Source organism: Scyliorhinus canicula, chromosome 16 (assembly GCF_902713615.1).
Source record: "Scyliorhinus canicula chromosome 16, sScyCan1.1, whole genome shotgun sequence".
Classification (NCBI taxonomy): domain Eukaryota; kingdom Metazoa; phylum Chordata; class Chondrichthyes; order Carcharhiniformes; family Scyliorhinidae; genus Scyliorhinus; species Scyliorhinus canicula.
In genome coordinates this window covers 25,411,552-25,430,422 of record NC_052161.1, presented here as the reverse complement: position 1 = coordinate 25,430,422, position 18,871 = coordinate 25,411,552, and the positions used below count along the sequence as shown (strand labels likewise).

At 41.6% G+C, this 18,871-nt stretch overlaps 1 protein-coding gene across 7 annotated transcripts in view; it reads right to left on the bottom strand.

Moving 5' to 3' along the window:
• The window catches only part of ablim1b (actin binding LIM protein 1b), a 408,263-nt gene continuing 389,392 nt past the window's right edge, over positions 1-18,871 (bottom strand). For all 7 annotated transcript variants that reach the window (XM_038773460.1, XM_038773458.1, XM_038773461.1 and 4 more), the window contains 6 exons: positions 16,779-16,843; positions 14,960-15,020; positions 10,895-10,902; positions 9,633-9,707; positions 6,510-6,590; positions 1-5,318 (listed from right to left, as the gene is read on the bottom strand). In XM_038773460.1, the coding sequence (XP_038629388.1) occupies positions 5,205-5,318; positions 6,510-6,590; positions 9,633-9,707; positions 10,895-10,902; positions 14,960-15,020; positions 16,779-16,843 (404 nt within the window). In that variant the 3' untranslated portion in view covers positions 1-5,204. The remainder of the gene's footprint in view (positions 5,319-6,509; positions 6,591-9,632; positions 9,708-10,894; positions 10,903-14,959; positions 15,021-16,778; positions 16,844-18,871) is intronic.

The following is an 18,871-nucleotide window of genomic DNA, read 5'->3' as shown; positions in this document are numbered from 1 at the left end:
TAAAGTAACAATCTAATCATTTTATTAAGCAGTATAAACATGACAAAGTGGGAGTTCAGTGCAAACAATTGGATAAACTGAAATAAGCCTCTTTTAATGAAAAGGATTGGACTGCAACACAAAGGTTTCATTTCTTTTAACGTGTCTTATTGAATCCAGTATTTACATAAGGATACAATATGGAGAAGGGAGGCAGAAAAACAGTTTGTGGAATTAAAAAGCACTTTACTATTTATTTCCCACAGAGAGAAATTGGCTCAAGTATGTTTTTAAATTACAGTATGAAATGTTGCTATCCTTAAAATAATTCCTATGGCATTGGGTTCCTCAGTAATACTGAATGGAAGAATACAGGGTTAATCTTCCCCTTGACTGAGTTCCCAATATAAAAAAGATTCAAGGGGTGTCAAGCACAGGCTGGGACATCGCCCAATGGGACAAAAGGAACCTTTGGCAGTGATTTGGAAGCAGATCAGGTTCCTAATAAACTGAAAAATAAGTGCAAATTGTTTAATTTGGAAAAGTCACAATTGAAAATTTTCATTTTGATAGTTGTTTGGAATGAAATTGAATGTAGGACCAAAACATTTATTGCTTCCGTAGACCTGTCTCTCTTGATCATTTATTTATTTATTTTTTATGAATTTTGAGTACCCAATTCATTTTTTCCAATTAAGGGACAATTTATCCATCCTGCACATCTTTGGGTTGTGGGGGCGAAATCCTCGCAAACACGGGGAGAATGCGAAAAATCCACACAGACGGTGACCCAGAGCCGGGATGGAACCTGGGACCTCGGCACCGTGGGGCAGCAGTGCTAACCACTGCGCCACCGTGCTGCCCACTCTTGTTCATTTATCATTGATAAATATAGTCATACGATGGTAAAGGCAACTCCTATTTCATTTGAAGCGTTCACTGCATATCCAATGACTTTAACCAGTCTTGTCAAAGTAAAGACAAAGGGTATTATTTGTGGACAATTAGACTTGTTACATTTTTCTTAATCTATGCCTTGCCACATTAGGGTATGTCACAGTTAGATGCTGAGTATTGCTCCTGCTACTCTGTCTCAAACACAATTTTTGACCACTGGCCTGGATCAGTTTGAATTTTCCCTTGCCCCAAACCAGCCACCTATACTTTTACACACAGCAAGTCTTGGTTCACTGTTGTGAAAAGGCATTGGAATGGAGGTCACAAAGGGCAAAGTAAAATGGAAGATGGAGTAATGTTGAACAGCTCATAAAGTCCCTCTTGGATTCTGAGCAGATCTTCAATACAGCCCCTTGACTAGGTCTGGGGAGGTGTAGCGAGAGTCCAGAGAAAGTAAACAGTATTCATATCAGACAGATACTTACATTTATACACACCCATGACATTTTAGTTGATTTCATAAGGCTGAGGTTATTTTATTAAACAATCTTTCTAATTAACTAAAGTTAGATACAATGAAATACACAAGGGTAGCCTGTCAGTTTCAGAAATATGTAACACAAGTGATGGGTTTTGGGAAATCAGAAATCTCACCCTGAAATCTGCCTTTTATTACTGATCGTTTTCAGTTTGTTCTGCAGTTACCTGGTGCTGTTTATTTCAGTTACTTGTGGTTAGGTTTACACCCACTGTTACCAATGAGAAAGCTTTAATAACATCAGTGCAATTTTAAAGTTGCTTTGACGTCTCATGGTCCCTCACTGCACTGTAGTCCTTAGAGCCTAGTCTGTATGAATTGGATCACCTCCCTCTCACCATTCATTTAACAGGATATTAAAAATGATTCCCTTGTATTCTTAAAATAAAATGTAAATTGAGACTGCTGATAGGGTTGGATGAAGTAGTGTGGGAGGAGACTCATGTGGAGTGTAAACACAGACACAGACTTATAGGGCAAAAGAGCATGATTCCTTAAAGTCTGCATGATGTATTTACTTGTTTTAGGAAACAGAACCTTTTGTAAAAATGCCAGTTACTACATCTTATGAGAACAATATCAATAAAGTCCGGTTTAACCAAAAGACACATGGTGCTTGAAGATCTTCATTAATTTACTTCTATATTTACTCTGTATTGCACAACACACATTAACTGTTCATTAACTATGACTGAGCAGCCACATACAAAGCATGCCTCAGAGACTCTAAACAAAAAGCATGACTCTGACATTATGTTGGTGGCTGAACACTGAGCGCACAGTCACTGTGCACCATAAAATGGATTGTCAACCTGATTTTTCACATTTTTAAATACAGAATACTAGCGTGATCAATTTAAAGAGGGAAGACAAAAAATAAAACACGAACAACATTGCTTTATTAATGGCGTTCACTGATAGACTGAAAGGTAACTTTGAAATATGTAATACAGCTGGCCACATTTCCTACCCTTAGCTGCTCCAGTGGCATCATGCTTCTTTCCGATGTAAATTCCATCACTGAATATTATTTTAAAACGGAATGCTTCATGAAATTAGAATGCTAGTAGTTGCAACTATAAAGCATAGAGTGGGCAGAGCAGATCTGGACTTGCAATTCCAGAGGCAACTTGCAAGAGGACTTTTAAAAAAAGGCTAGTACACTAGATCCAACAAATTAGACAAAGCACTGAACATACAGACTTCTGCCAAGGCTCCATAAAGTAATATCTGGCAGGTGGAATGCTAGTTGATTTAAATAATTATTTCCCTTACCTTATCACTAACATAAACTCCCATTGTCAAATTCATACACATATCCATAATGGTTTGCAGGACATAGGAGCTACTGCTTGATGCCTACTTTCCTATGCTTTGTACCCTGGAAACAACCAAGTTCTCAGCAGATCTCTATTACCAAATATCCACACCCCATTTTCATTGCCTAGGGATTCAGTTGGTATTTCCTGAGAGGAGTGTAAGGGGTTATGTGTGAAGATCCTATGCAATTGAGGCAAAGGAATTAAATGGGAGGGGTCCAAATCATGTCAGGGAGGGCATACTTTAGGGGAGCAATGGGAGGAAAATCAGCCCTCATAAATCAAAATGTGTTGGAAATGCATAGCAGGTTGATTTGCACCTGAAAGAGCAACATTCATGTTTAAGTTGGTTTCTTCAATCAGAACTAGGATTGCAATTGAAACACTCTTTCTCTTTTCAATATTAACTCGCCCGTTGTGTATTTGCAGCATTTATTGTCTTTCCTCCAGATGTGGTGCATTAACATACGTTCTTTCATCTATAATGGCAAGATACAAACTTGTATGTGGATGCAGAATTAATTTTATGCAATCATTAAGAATTTGCTCTGTTTGCAGAAGGGGTTAATTCCACATTTCAAACAGGGAGTCACGCTCTGGTGGAGAAGGACTAAACTTTATCAAATGTAGAAAATGCAGTCCAATTCCAGAACAAGGAACTGATGATAAGCTAAAAATTAAAAGTTTGCTTGAAGAAATGTAATATTGTCTGGGGTTAGACAGTTCGTTTTATTATCTACTGTTCATTCATCTTCATTGTTTTATAGTTGCATTTTAACCTTTATAAACAGAGGAAAGTATATCCTTTAGGTACAGTGTGAATCGTTGGGTTTACGTTATTGAATATTTAATTGTAATATTCAGAGAAAAGTGTTTAAATGACAAAATATCGTCCAGTTGTTCTATCAGCTGACTGCAAACTCACCATCGCCACTAAAAGACTGGGGTGACACAGCTATGAGGGGCTCTTTGCTCTCTGTCATCTTCACGTATCCTCTCATTGAAAGGAATTAATACAGTTAGAACCTTTAAAGGGGATAGGCAGACAAAACTAATTCATATGGAAGAAAAATAACTATCTGGAACACAGATAGGTAAAGCCTCTTGTACCACTTAACCTATTGTATTCGTTAACCTGTTTAAAATTTAGTCTGAAGTTACATATTTTCATGCCTGGTTTCTGTTGAATCTACGCTATTTTTTATACAAGTAAACAAATAGTCATTTTTCCTAAACAAATTGGATCAAATTGCTGACCCATTCAGAATAATTTCAAGCCAGATAGATCTTTGGCAGGCACACTGCAGCATCTTAAAACGGTCTCATTTTTATACAAGGTGTGAAGCTTTTTTTTTACAGAGTGGAAATATATTAGTCTAGAAATTTATACAACGTAACATTATTGTATCAATTACTTTATGCGCTATTTTAATAGAGACAGTGACCTATGGTAACTGCCTCGATCAAAATAGTGTGCAGAATAATTACATACAACCCCAACCTAAGATAATCTGTCACAGTGTAATTTCTAGGCTATTAACTACAGATTGCTGGGAATGATATGATAAACTGGCCCGCTAATTCAAAGCTTGGGGACATCCGTACATGAAATAGTCATTTTATGACTCTCTATAATGTCCCAAATGCACTAAGGAAATCTTGCGAGTGACAATTCGTAACATTAAGGCAGGTATGGACACAAGTAACAATGTGATACTAACACAAAATACTCAGGCAATAACTCCGCCATTCTTTGTTTCCTTTTCAATACAAATGGATGAAGTAACACATAAATGGCTGTTATGAAGCGCGATATTTTACCATTCCTTCACTACGCTGAACTGCTGTCTTTGAAGAACATTTCTCCTTTCTTCATTTTCCTGTGTATATTTTTCTCTGATATGACTACAGTATTGTGTATAGCAGCTGTACACATACACTCTTTAAACTACAGCAAACAGTGTAAAAGGTTTCAAGCAATAAAGTCCAAAGCATAACTTTGTACAAACCAGTTCCAAATTAATCCCCTTGTCTCCCCCATCCACAAACCCATGTTTTCACAGTGAAAGGCAGAAAACACTGGTTGCTGCACTTTGCTTGGAGTAGTATGGCTAAATATTTAAAACTGTTTCCAAAGCACAGCGTTTAAATTCATTAGAAAAAAAAGTTGGCCAACTCATTACAATATTCAATCTACTGTAAGTCCAAAAAGATCGGAGCAATTTATTGTTTAACAAGAGATGATATTACTGTGGTTCATTTTATAAAGGAGATCATAATAGAATTCTTATGTCAAAATCCTAGCAACTTGTATGTGGGTATCAATTTCTCAGACATCATACCGGTTATCTGCTGTAGCACAGGTATTTTTCAGAGGTTTTTTTTGTTAACTTCTGGAGCGCTTTTCCCACAAAATATTACACTAGCATTTAGCCTCCGCAGATGCCCATTTCCAACATGCACTGTGTGGTTTAGAAGAGGCGAGCTTTCTTCTTAAGATCGTTGCGTTTCCAAAGTGGTAACCTGTCAAAATCCTGGGTGGTCATATTAAACAGCTTGTTAAAATCTTCAGGGGCCAGATGACGCTAAAGGGGCAAAGGATAAAGAAAAAGCACACAGTTGGTTATTTGTGATGAAATCCAACAATGCTGAAGTCGCATCTATTTATGTAGAATTAGATTTATTTTCTCCCTTTGTTAATATGCCCTTGTCATAATTTCCTTTCAAACTACTAACTAACTGGGTACCATTCCCTATCCCAATGCCACTTTATCAGGTAAGAGTGCATTTTAAGTATTCTGTTCAGTCTTGTTCATTGAGACGCATCAAGCCGGGAAACAATGGAGAGATTTGCACAGTTGACCCATCGTATCAGAGAACTGAGTTAAGAGGCAATCCGGGAAAGGAAGACTAGGAGAGGACAAGTTATTAAGCGGGGCAGAAAACGGTTAATCCAGAACGTTACTTTCAGTGAACAAGTGCGGGAACAAGTTAAGGTTTGATGCTTTGATGCAGGAAATATGCTTTGAATGAAGAATGATTCACACCTGGAATGATTTTCCTGCTAAGGCAGAGAAGCAAAATCTCTGGAATAATTCAAAAGGCAATTAAAATGCTGTGATAGGGACACTATGGGTTTCTGTTCAAGCATTGGTGGAGAGAATAGTTTTCTTCATATTCACTTCTCTTTGTCAGACTGAACATGCCATGGCTGACATGGTAGCACAGTGGTTAGCACTGTTGCTTCACAGCACCAGGGTCCCAGGTTCGATCCCTGGCTTGGGTCACTGTCTGTGCGAAGTCTGCACTTCCTCCCCGTGTCTGCGTGGGTTTCCACCGGGCGCTCTGGTTTCCTCCCACAGGTCCCGAAAGAGGGGCTTGTTAGGTGAATTGGACATTCTGAAGTCACCCTCACTGACCCGAGCAGGTGCCGGAATGTGGCGACTAGGCAATTTTCACAGTAACCTCATTGCAGTGTTAATGTGAGCCTACTTGTGACACTAATAAAGATTAATATTTTATGTCTCACCCTGATGTGAAGCACACATGGTGCTGAACTGAAGACATTAAACAGCACCAACTGCTGGCACTGTACTAGCCTTTTATTCTTTATTAACAGACTCCAGTGGCACGAGTTTGTTTTTCATCTGGGTGGTAGAATGCTTGCAAGTCAGAACTTTACTTGCCAATTTATTGGTTTAGAATCAGATTCTCTTTCCAAGTGCCAAATAACACTTTTATTTCCCAAATCTTTCATGGGTAGACTGTGCTCTCACCTCGAGTCTTGTTCTGTCTACATCTCTTGGTAATTTTCTGCGTCCCCTGTTAGTCACTGAAAGAGCTATATAAGGGTAAATCTTTGCAGTGGGAAAAAAAAACGATATCAGTAAGGAAAATTCAATAGGATCTACACATCTCCATTAAGTACATGCAGCAAACGTCTTTTTCAGACCTTCTCATTATAATCAATAAGATATGACAATGTTATGATCCCGGGAGAGACCGACAACTTCGAGAAAGATATTCAAATTTCCAGTGGCTAACTGGGAGGATTTCACGTCAAGATTTTATTGTAATAAACAAATGAAAAGTGATATTGTCTAAATGCTGTTCAATAAACAACTGATCTTCAGGGGCAGCACAGTGCCACAGTGGTTAGCACTGTTGCCTCACAATGACGGGGATCCGGGTTCGATCCTGACCCCGGGTCACTGTCAGTGTGGAGTTTGCACGTTCTCCCCATGTCTGCGTGGGTCTCACCCCTACAACACAAAAAAGATGTGCAGGGTCAGTAAATTTACCACGCAAAATTTGCCCCATAATTGGAAAAGAAATAATTGGGTAATTTAACTTTGTTAAAAAAATAGACAACTGATATCCTGAACTACTAAATGATCACCCAGTTAATATTTAAAACAAGTGGAAATCCCCATCTATGGTTATCCATAAAATCCATAGGATCCCTACAGTCCAGAAGGAGGCCATTTGGCCCATCGAGTCTGCACCCACCCTGTGAAAGATCATTCTGCCGAGGCCCACTCACCTGCCCTATCCCCGTAATCCCACCTAACCTTCACATTTTTGGACACTCAAGGGCAATCTAGCATGGCCCATCCACCTAACCTTTTACTCAGTCTATTAGGTGGGCACTACATTCTCCAGGAACCAGTCCAAAGTATTATTGGCTACTGAGGGATTGCTTCCTTTCTTTTCCTTTCTTTTCCTTTCCCAGCATGGTAACTCCTAATCCCAGAACTGACTTTCATGGTGAGGGGCAAAGTGGAGATTTTTTTCCTCTCAACCAAGCTACGCAAATCTTCCAATCTTGTTTAAATCCTCACAAACTTAATCTCTTCAATCTGAGCATGAACTCACACTCTCACTTCATTAAGTGACCAGCAAGCCCTGCATATTGTCTTTTTCAGGTGTAGGACTAACTTTTGCTGTCTTTCTGCTCCTTCTCTCTCCCCTCTCCCAGATTCTTGCAGACTGACCAGTCTGTGAGGTTCAGAAATATCTTAAGAAAACCCTGTAAGAGGATGGTTTCTGCTTGTCTGTTCCACTCTCAAAGTCCATTTCATGGCAAGGTGACTCACATGGGCCTTGTATTCTGTTATAAATGCCGATTAACTATCTTCTAAATCCCCAACTCCATTTTACTTTGGAATAGACAGTTAAAAACGAACAGCTTAGACAAACAGCCAGTAAGTCAACCTAGGCCTCTTTCATATTCAACGGAAGAATTTTTTCATATTTCACTTAAAATATTTAATTTTGTTTCTCTATCCACAGATTCTGTCAGACCTATTGAAATTTTCCAGTATTTTCTGTTTTTATTTCAGATTTCCTGTATCCACAATATTTTTGTTATTTTAATGAGATTCCAGGTCTTGATTCAGAATCTATACTGGTAGGAGATATACATAAGATCTACTAAGCTCTCAGGTTATCTCACGCCAATTTTGCACCTTTTATTTACTTACAAATATATCTTACAAATATGTTTTCAACAGGTTTTCTCCCCGTTCAGGAAGTGGGAAGAGGAGCTGGGGGAGGAGATTCAGGAGGGGACGTGGGCGGATGCCCTGGAGAGAGTGAATTCCTCCTCTTCATGTGCAAGGCTTAGCCTCATACAGTTCAAGGTGCTGCATAGGGCCCACATGACTGGGACAAGGGTGAGTAGGTTTTCCGGGGGCGAGGACAGGTGTGCTAGGTGCTCGGGGAGCCCAGCGAACCACGCCCATATGTTTTGGGCGTGCCCAGCGTTGGGGGAGTTTTGGAAGGGGGTAGCAAAGACGGTGTCGAGGGTGGTGGGATCCAGGGTCGAGCCAGGCTGGGGACTCGCAATTTTTGGGGTTGCAGTGGAGCCGGGAGTGCAGGAGGCGATAGAGTCCTGGCCTTTGCGTCCCTAGTAGCCCGGCGGGGGATCTTGCTCCAATGGAAGGATGCGAGGCCCCCAAGTGTGGAGGCCTGGATCTTGGATATGGCGGAGTTCATTAAATTGGAGAGGGTGAAATTTGCCCTGAGGGGATCAGTACGAGGGTTTTTCAGGCGGTGGCAGCCCTTTCTGGACTTCCTGGCGGAACGGTAGGGAAACAGGCCGACAGCAGCAGCAACCCGAGGGGAGGGGGGGTGTGGGAGGGGAGCGGGGGGGGGGGGGGGAGGGGAGGGGGGTAAGGTTTGGGGGGGAGGGAGAACCGTGCACAAGGGTTTGTGGAGGGTGCTATCTCTCTCCTTTGTTTGTTTTTTTTTCTTTTCTCTTTTTCTTTGTTTTTGTTTCTTCCTTTTGTTTGAAGATGCTCTTGAAGCTGGGGGGCATTGTTGATGGGGTGTCACCGCGGTTGTACGTTAATAGAGTTAAGATGTTTATATTTTGTATTTTGTAAAAATTTCAATAAAAATTATTTATAAAAAAATAAAAAAAAATAAAAAAAAGGTTTTCTCCCCGTTCAAACGAATTTATCCCCACTCATTCCCCGACAGTGTGAAGGAAAAATAAATGATTATTTCCAAAAGTGATGTACAAAATCTAGCATACCTAGATTGAGTGACATGGTGGTTCAATGCACTGATGTACAGGCACAATGGGAGGATGTGGGCTAACTGCCAATAGCATTTTAAGTTTGCAATCTTGCCTGTGATATCAGGAGAGGTTCTAAGCAAGGACTGCACACTTTCTCCACAGGAAGAACAGAAAACTGGATGGAAAATGATCCCAGTTGCTCCTGTACACCTAACAGCGGCTGGCTCAAAAATAATCTAGGGGTAGGCCAATTTGTCTGGGAAATACTGTTTGAATTTTGTTTACTTTGTTTATTCCTATCATATGCAGTAAGCTCTTATTTATTTATATTGTATTTGTCCATAATTCCAGTGAAAGTTGATTTCTGTAGACTTGCCTTTGGCTCCAGCATGTTAGGCATTGAAACTCCCCTGTCCATTCTTGCTCCTTGCGCAGTGTTCTCCTGCGAGGGCTATGAGAGACAGATAGAAATAAAGATGGTCGTTCATATTGCAAGCATTGCTATACTGATACAGAATTATACTAAACTTCAGGGAATTAAAATGTACATGTTATAAGATAAACATTGCAAAGCATATTCTTACTCCAATTTTGAAACAGAACAAATAAAATGATTTATCGATCATTATACCATACAATCTTCAGTTTTTTTCAAATCAGGTAGTGTCGAAAGATTAACTGATGCTTTGTTGTATTTAGCAATGAAAAAGGCACTATCAGAATTGTTACAGTAGAACTGCAGCACCATTGTGAACTGAAGCTGTCTTACAATGTTCTGAAATTGCAGTATAAATGCTACCTTAGTTATTACTAGCAAGTCTCCATTATGATTTACATTGACATCAAAGAAAATGTTGACTTCAATTGTATGATCATCCTAGCGAGACAAAATGATACTTTTTTCAGAAATGCTGACCAAAATTTGATGAAGCTAATTTACATGATTTCCCTTTCTTCATCAAACAGGCGAACCTTCTGCACCATCGTTCACTTGAACAGTGTACACTAGATGTCACAGGGACTGGCAGTGGTCAACTATTTTAGGTTTTGCTTTTCAGAGTAGCAAAATGAGAGAACAAAATTGTCAGGTAAAATCCCAAATTACAAAAAGAAATTTAAACATTATGACGCATAATTTAAAAAAAAACAAATGCACTGACTGTGTGCATGTTTGGGATGCTAATTAGAGGAAGAATCAAAAATTAGATCGAATGTTCTCAAGCTTTACTCTTATCCGAGACTAGCCTCCATGAAATAGACATTGCATATCATTACTCAAATAAAACATGAAGATACTGGTTCAGTTAATACAGTCAAAAATAGTGACATAATTTGATTATATAGCTGACTCATGTTTAATACGTTTTAATAAAAGAGTTGAGGATATCATTCATTGTTTTTTCTCATTTAGACTAAAAGGCCCTAATGAATATTAAAACGCTTGGATTTCATTAAAATCATTACTCAACATTATAGAATGGTGTCTACGTTATTTAAAATCAGACTTATCACATTGGATTGTACATCTCTTTAATATTCACAAAACAGTGTTATTGGAAAGCATTAAGGCATGCAAAAAGTTAGCCTTTCCATGTTGTGGTCAACGGACTTTTGGCATTTCTAATGACACCAACATACCAGGGGTTCTGAAAAAAAGAAAAAGAAAGTTATTACTCTGGTGCTCACCAGAAGCACACTTTGTATATATTATTATTGCTTCTCTAATCATCCAGATGAAAATGTACAAATTAATGCATTACATTATTATATTACACTAACTCTGTTCAGCTGCCCCTATAGGTGTCTCCATCTATGATGGGATGGGTGGGGGCCTCAATTCTGCCACAATCACTATCAATACTGCTCCATATCCAAGCAACAGGCTACAGCATAGATAAGGAAGCCACACCAGCTTAGCAACATATACTCTTGCCAAGTACTCTGTCATCCAGTCAGATCAAGGGCCTTAAAGGATTCTGATCCCCTGTAGGTTTGAAGACCAAAGACTATCTGGTTCAGATCTAAGCGCTCCACTTCTACTCAGTTGTCATCCCTGCCTATGCTGGAATCATTTTGACAAAACTCTCTTCCACTTCAGAAGAAAATGATTCCCTATAATAAAATTGGATTAGCTGTAGTCACATCAATTTATCAACTTGTAAAGTAAGGTTTCAGTATGTTTGTTTAGTTTGAAGGTTATAGTAGTCCCCCAAAATAAACTTGTGTTTATTAACTGGAAAGCCACTTAAACAAGGCTGGATCTCATCCCAGTTTCCCTTTCCCCCTCTCCCTAAATGTACTGTTTCCGGTCTGGCTAATTAACTCACATGAAGTCTCTCTAGTTATGGCTTAATGGAGCTAATAACCCATTGAAAATGAACCGTTTAACACCCTTATTAAATAACAGACAAAGAAATGGATTATGTTGTTTTCAAAGAGCTCAATTTAAATTATTGATGTGCGAGTCCAGATAATGAGTACCAGTGGGCTATTTGGGGAGGAGCATAATGCCTGCCCCACCAATGGAAATATCGGTCTTGAGCTGGCCAACTTTTCTAAAAGGCTTCCCTGCAGCGATAATACACAGGAGACAACCTTAACCAGCTGAAGCTGAACGTCTTCCGCTTAGGGAAAGTAAGTCCCAACCTTGAGAGCTACGAGCCAATCTGATTGGCCAGCAGCTGAGTAGTCCCAGCAGCGCCAGATCCCAGTAGTGGCTCCTGCTGGTACTACATGGAGTCTGAAAAGGAAGAACATGGATGCAGAACTTTTTGAGAATCTTTATTGTCACAAGTAGGTTTATATTAACACTGCAATGAAGTTACTGTGAAAACCCCTAGTCGCCACATTCCAGCGCCTGTTCGGGTACACTGAGGGAGAGTTCAGAGTGTCCGAATTACCTGACAGCACGTCTTTCGTGACTTGTGGGAGGAAACCGGAGCACCCGGAGGAAACCCACGCAGACACGGGGAGAACATGCAGACTCTGCACAAACAGTGACCCAAGCCACGAATCGAACCTGGGACCCTGGCACTGTGAAGCAACAATGCTAACACTGTGCTACCGTGCCGACTGGGTCTTTGGTCTAGCAGAGGTCAGGAAAGGAGGGAGGGACATGAGGGGTCAGGGGAGAATGCACCATGCAGACATACCATCTGGGTACCCACCCAAAGGACCTACTGTCCTTCCTTCCCACCTTTTATCCTGGACTGGCCTCCTGCATTCTATCTTCCCCCCCCAAATTATGGTGGAATAGAGAGAACGAGGCCCTTCACAGCCCATTAATTGACTGATTAGGGCCTCAATAGGCCTAAGGATGGGCATGTTAGCTGGCATTTGCTAAATCAGCCCAGTCCTAATCCCAGTCACCAGTTCTAATTTACATCCCCCCCCCCACAACGCACCAGCCAGCAAATACGCAGGCACAAAACAATAAGATCCTGCCCCCCCAGCACCCCCCCCCCCCACAATGAGTTAATCACATCCAAAAATAATTCACCCCTCATCCAACATCTCCGAACATGCAAGGCCCAACAGGATTCACTGAATAACGACCAAAGACAGAAATCCTGACTGATTTCTCTCTCCTTCATCTGCCTAGCTGAGAATGCTGTAGTTCTAGTTTCCCACAACACAGGGGCAGTGGCCACTGCCTATCCTGCTTCCAGCTGCTAGGTGGCAGTGCCAAACGGTATTAATAAAAAGGGAATTCTGCGGCTTTCATGGAGCAGTCCAAGAAACTTCAGCTACAGCTTCTGGCACAAGCGTGAGGACCAAAATCCCTCAAAATGCTCTGTTCTCTTTAGATTTTTATCTCCCGCAACAAACTTTAAAAAGGCAATGTTGTGAAAATGTGCTGGGAATAAAATAAAATCCGAAAGCAAACACGACCGATTTTATAAATCAGTGAGAATCTATGTGAAGATCAGGAATGTTAATTAAATCCATTTGTTACAGAAAATACAAAAACATTTTCATTGAAACAATGTGAGGCACAGCATGCCTAGGGACTTTGATATCTAGGCTGGACCAAGCACTTTCTTGAAAAGTTGGAAGGAAGACAGTAAGATATTGGGCATCAATCAAATACAGAGCGCCACATGCTAAATTCTGGGACCCTGTCACTTCGGATGCTGACGGACCATGGAACAGGAAATGACTATTCAGCCCTATCAAGTCCGCTTCGTTCCAAAACCGTCATATATTTTAGCGCACCTATTGCATGTTGAGGAAACATTAATGTATAAAACACACAATATAAAGGCCATGCCGTGCCCCAAAAAGCAACTTGCCGCTGCGCAGCGTGGCTGATAGAAGCCAGGATCTACCCGGTTCACAACACTCGCGAGATATAACGTGATCTCACGAGACGTTACAATGTAAATCCTGCCCATTGTGGGTGGGATCACTTTTTAGCAAATCTGCATATTAAAGCAAGAGAGCTAGCATCATTGTAATGTGCAGTTTCCCGAGGTACCCAAGGCATGGGATTTATCCTCTTTGACTTGGAGATCTCAGTTGAGTGATGTTCAGCAGTGGTTGCCACAAATATTTAAGAAAGAACTGTAACATAAAGAAGGATATGTGTGTAATGTCATCCCAATTAAATGGAGGAAAGACAAGTGAATGTGTAACTTTGATAGAAATGTACAGTCAAGACAATTTGAAATGTTCTGTAATGTTTATTAGAGATTTTATGAATAAAGTATATATTTTTTTTTTAAAAAGTGGTTGCCACAAATGGGGACCAGATGGAACTGCACTCCTGGGGTCTCCCAGGGATCAGAGGCCTCCCAGGTGTGGTAACCTGGCGCTGCTGGTGCCACCTGGGCACCCAGCACTGCCAGCCTGGCATCATGGCAGGGCCATGTGGGGGCCATGTGGGTGCCAGCCTGGTGCCCAGGTGGCAGGGGCACTGCCAGGTTGGCACTGCCAAGCTGTTATTTTCTGCATGGGTACATAGCATAGGTACATTTTGATGTGGGTACATTTCTGCATGGGTACATTTTGGTGTTGGACCCTATTCGCTGCCCAATTGCATTTTGCGGATTCGTCATCAGCCAACGGAGAATCCCGCTCCCTATGTTAGGTATCACTCTATAAAGCACTGAATCATTCTGGTACTAATGAAGATACAGCAGAAACATTCAATCTTTGCTGTTGCAGCAGTTGGTTACTGGAGAAGCACAAGGTTACAGGAAGTACGGACAGGAGTATATCCACTAAGAACGTAGAACATACAGTGCAGAAGGAGGCCATTCGGCCCATCGAGTCTGCACCGATCCACTTAAGCCCTCACTTCCACCCTATCCCTGTAACCCAATAACCCCTCCTAACCTTTTTGTCACTAAGGGCAATTTATCACAGCCACCTAACCTGCAAGTCTTTGGACTGCGGGAGGAAACCGGAGCACCCGGAGGAAACCCACGTAGACACGGGGAGAACGTGCAGACTCTGCACAGACAGTGACCCAGCGGGGAATTGAGCGTGGGACCCTGGCGCTGTGAAGCCACAATTCTATCCACTTGTGCTACTGTGCTGCCCACTTACAATGAATAGCCTACGTTCAGAGCAATTTAATACAATCCATAAAGTGCTTGGAGTAAAAGTCAATTATGAACTAACTTCTGGGAGAGAATTTTAAACAAATTTCATAAGCTGGACAGATATGCAGTGAAACACAAGATCAAAAGGTATCCCTACCTCTGACACCTTCGCTTACGTCGCTGTAGCTATCGTATTGTGTGAAATCTGTGGATTGTGGCTAAGAAAACAAGAGGAAAGCAGAATCAACCTTTAAAGCTCTTGACAGACAATTGTACTTTACCTGTTATTGTAGATTGATTACTACAAGACCTTACTCTACTTAAAGGCACACAGACAATTCAGAAATAGTAGTAAGACCAGAGTTATGAAATAAATTACCCACTTACATCTTGTGGGTATTTGAGATTAGTAAATAAAAAATAATAAAACATCATTGTGGGAATGTGATCCCAACACTCCTATTGACAAGGTATTTGCGAACATACTTCAACGTTTTGTATATTTGTTGGTAAAATGGTAAGACGAAAAACAGACTGAGCGAATGTTTGTTTTAATTGTGTGCTCTCTTCTTGTTTCTAAATGCCTATATACTGTACTGGTAAGTGGTGTAACCTGAGAGAAACCGCTGGTCTTCAGTACCATGGAAACATGGAGGGCTGGGGTTGGTGGGGGGAGAGGGGTGACGGGGACCAATCAACATAAGCAAGGCCGGCAGAGGCGATAAGCCCATCCAATATTGAGAAGCTCCAATGGAGCAGCACTTAATGGAAAAGGGCGTCCAGCCCCATTCTGAATGAAGGGTGCGCACAGTAAGAAGTCTTACAACACCAGGTTAAAGTCCTACAGGTTTGTTTCAAACACGAGCTTTCGGAGCACTGATCCTTCCTCAGGTAAATGGAGAGGTATGTTCCAGGTTAAAGATAACCTGGGGTTACCCCTCTCTCTGGATCTGTAAAGATTTGATAACCCGCAAATGCTCGCCTTCCAAGCATTGTCTGGCATCTCTGACTTTGTCTATATAAATTTTTCTGGAACATACCTTTCCATTCACCTGAGGAAGGAGCAGTGCTCCGAAAGCTCGTGTTTGAAACAAACCTGTTGGACTTTAACCTGGTGTTGTAAGACTTCTTACTGTGCTCACCTCAGTCCAACACCGGCATCTCCACATCATGAATGAAGGGTGGGGCAGGTCTGCCGCATCTCATTGTCCAAGCCAACATTCTCAACCCAAGGTTGGCTCCCTGACAAAGAGCTTTGACAAAGAGTCATCGGACTCGAAACGTTAGCTCCTTATCTCTCCCTACAGATGCTGCCAGACCTGCTGAGATTTTTCAGCATTTTCTCTTTCGACGGACAATTAGGTATGTTTGATATGTTGGGACTGGGTCAATTCACATCCTGCAGTACCCTTTTCAGCAAGAAGATTTCCAACCTATTGGTTGGTGCTGCGTTCAAATCAGATCCCAGAGCTGACCCAACACTAATTCCTCTTGCCCCTGACTTCTTGGAACTAAGGTGAAGTGAAGGATGACTTTTCACTACGCAAGACCTTTATCAGAAGCAAGTCAGAGCCTCAAATGCATAAGCTTCAAAATTATAACAAATACGTCAATTCAAATTCTAAATCTTGACTAGCTCACTCCACAGTATATATTGGGCCAATGCCTTACGTAGCAGTGATTTTTTTTCAACGCTGTAATAACTTTGTTTCATAAACAAAACACTGTAAATTTATTTGTTCTAAAATTTCCCATAACAATCCATCCTTCAGTCACCATCTGATAACAAATTTAAATCTCTGCAAACATGCTTCAGACAACTTGTTGCTAATTATTCCCAGCTGGTACACATAACTCCGAAGTTCGGGTTACAATTTTAAGGGCAAAGGCAGTAAATGGATCAGTTGAAAACCAGAAATACAAGCTGATATCATTGTCTATTTACATATAGAGTGATGATGCGAGCCTTGTCTTACCCTGTGTAGCCCATTCCTTCCATAACCAGGGAGGGAGGATGTTTTGGAGGCAGAAGCATGCAAGGCTAAAGGAGAGACAATTAAAAGCTAGATTAGAGCCTCTGAAAGTCAACAGCAGGTGAAAAAAGTAATATATTTAAGCTAATATTCCATGTTAACAAATCTGGAGCAATAAGGGAAATAGGCAATCCAATATGGTTATGTTTTAAAAGTAAAGAATGTTTTCAGGAATAGAAGTGACATAATGCTTTTCGGAATACACATAGAGAACAAGGATGAATCATTCAAAATCAAAGGCATGGGTATCCACAGTCATGCACACTTACAACTTATTCCTTACAGTTTTTTGTGAGAATCAGAATTGCATGAAGAAGCAAAGAGTTATGGGACTGCGACGTCAGATTGGAAGATTTGTAAAGTATCGCCCAGAAATTTCCATTTAGTTTGGCTAAGTGTTACGTTACAAATTATTTAACACAGTAAGTGCATCGTGTGGGCGGAGATGATTTTGCTGCTGTCGGATTCAGTCCCCGCACCTGTCCTTGACCGGGACCAGCCAAACACACTCTGCAGTCACCACCTTGAAACAATTCTCAATCCAAGTCTGTAGTCTACCTGGTGCAACCCCCCCCCCCCCCCCTTCCCGTTTAACATTTAACATTTAACTCTGCTGAACCCTGCCAAAAACAATTGGACTCAGCGGGGGTCAGGTCAAGTCCCGGCACTACCTGATGTAACCTACACTCAGGTGATTAAAGGACAGATAAATTGGCCTAATGATCTTTTCAGTGCAATCATAGTCGATTAATTAATTAATTTCTTCAAACTATGTAGGATTTGCTGTCAAGGTCAGTATTTGTTGCCCTTCCCTAATTGCCCTTGAACTGAGTGGTTTGCTAGGCCATTTCAGAGGGCAGCCAAGGGTCAACCACATTGCCGTGGGTTTGGAGTCAAATGCAGGCCAGACCAGGCAAAGGTGGCAGATTTCTTTCCCGAAAGACCATTTGTGAACTGGATGGCTTTTTGTGACAATTAATGGTAGTTTCCTATAATATGTACAGCTAAAGCAAACTGAGGTGATGGAAAAAAAGGGCATGAACACTTCAACAAAATAATACCTACTCCAACAAAAGAACAAATGAAGATTTTCTCTGCAACATTTTAACTGAGCTGGTTCAGGTACTAAAATTCCTTACTCCCTAAATAATCGGATAGATTTCCCGATTATTTTAACAGGAGGGTCTATTGCTGGTGGCTGCTCCCACGTTAGGAGGAAACTATTTTGGAGGCTGGGTAGAAATTCACTGGAAATCTTTCAAAGATTGGAGTGAAGCATGCAGCATAGATATTAAAGAACTCTGGGCAGAATTTTCCCCCAAATGACCAAGGGCTGGATTCTCCGGTCCCGCAGCCACGTGTTACTCGGCCACATGCCATTCCCTGTTGGTGGAATTCTTTATTCCCAATGTCAATGGGATTTCTCATTGAAGCCATCCCACACCGCCGGGAAAACTGCAGGCAGTGGTGTGCTGCTGGCGGGAACAGGGAATTCTAATAGCGGAAGAATTCCGGCCAAAGTGCCATTTTGGGTGGGAAAATCAGTGTGAATCGTGTCGATTGGATCATGATTTTTGGGCGTGTTTTACACCAGCATTGAGAGGGTGGGGCCTAAACATGCCGACAGGCATGGCACCTCACAGATCAGGGCACCTTTTTTTAAAGGGCGACCCAATTACAAAGTTAAATGACAGGCCCCTTCCCCCACAGACAAGAAGAACACCGCCAAACCTTGACCACAGAGGGGTAAACTGCCCCCACCTCTCAATGAAATGTTTGGGTCACACCCCCCCCCCCCCCCCCCCCCCCCCCCCCGGGCCTCCCACCACGCAGGCAACTGGGTGACCCAACCCCTCCCTCCCACCCTCCATCCTCGCTGGCATCATCGCTCCCCACCCCTAAGTAGCCAGCATCAGTTCCCCCTCCCCCACCTCCCAAGTGAGTGGCACTCCCCTATGGAGTCGCCAAATGCTCTGCCCCTTCAGGCCACGCCCTGTGGCACCCTGACAGTGCGAACCTTGCAATGCCAAACCTGG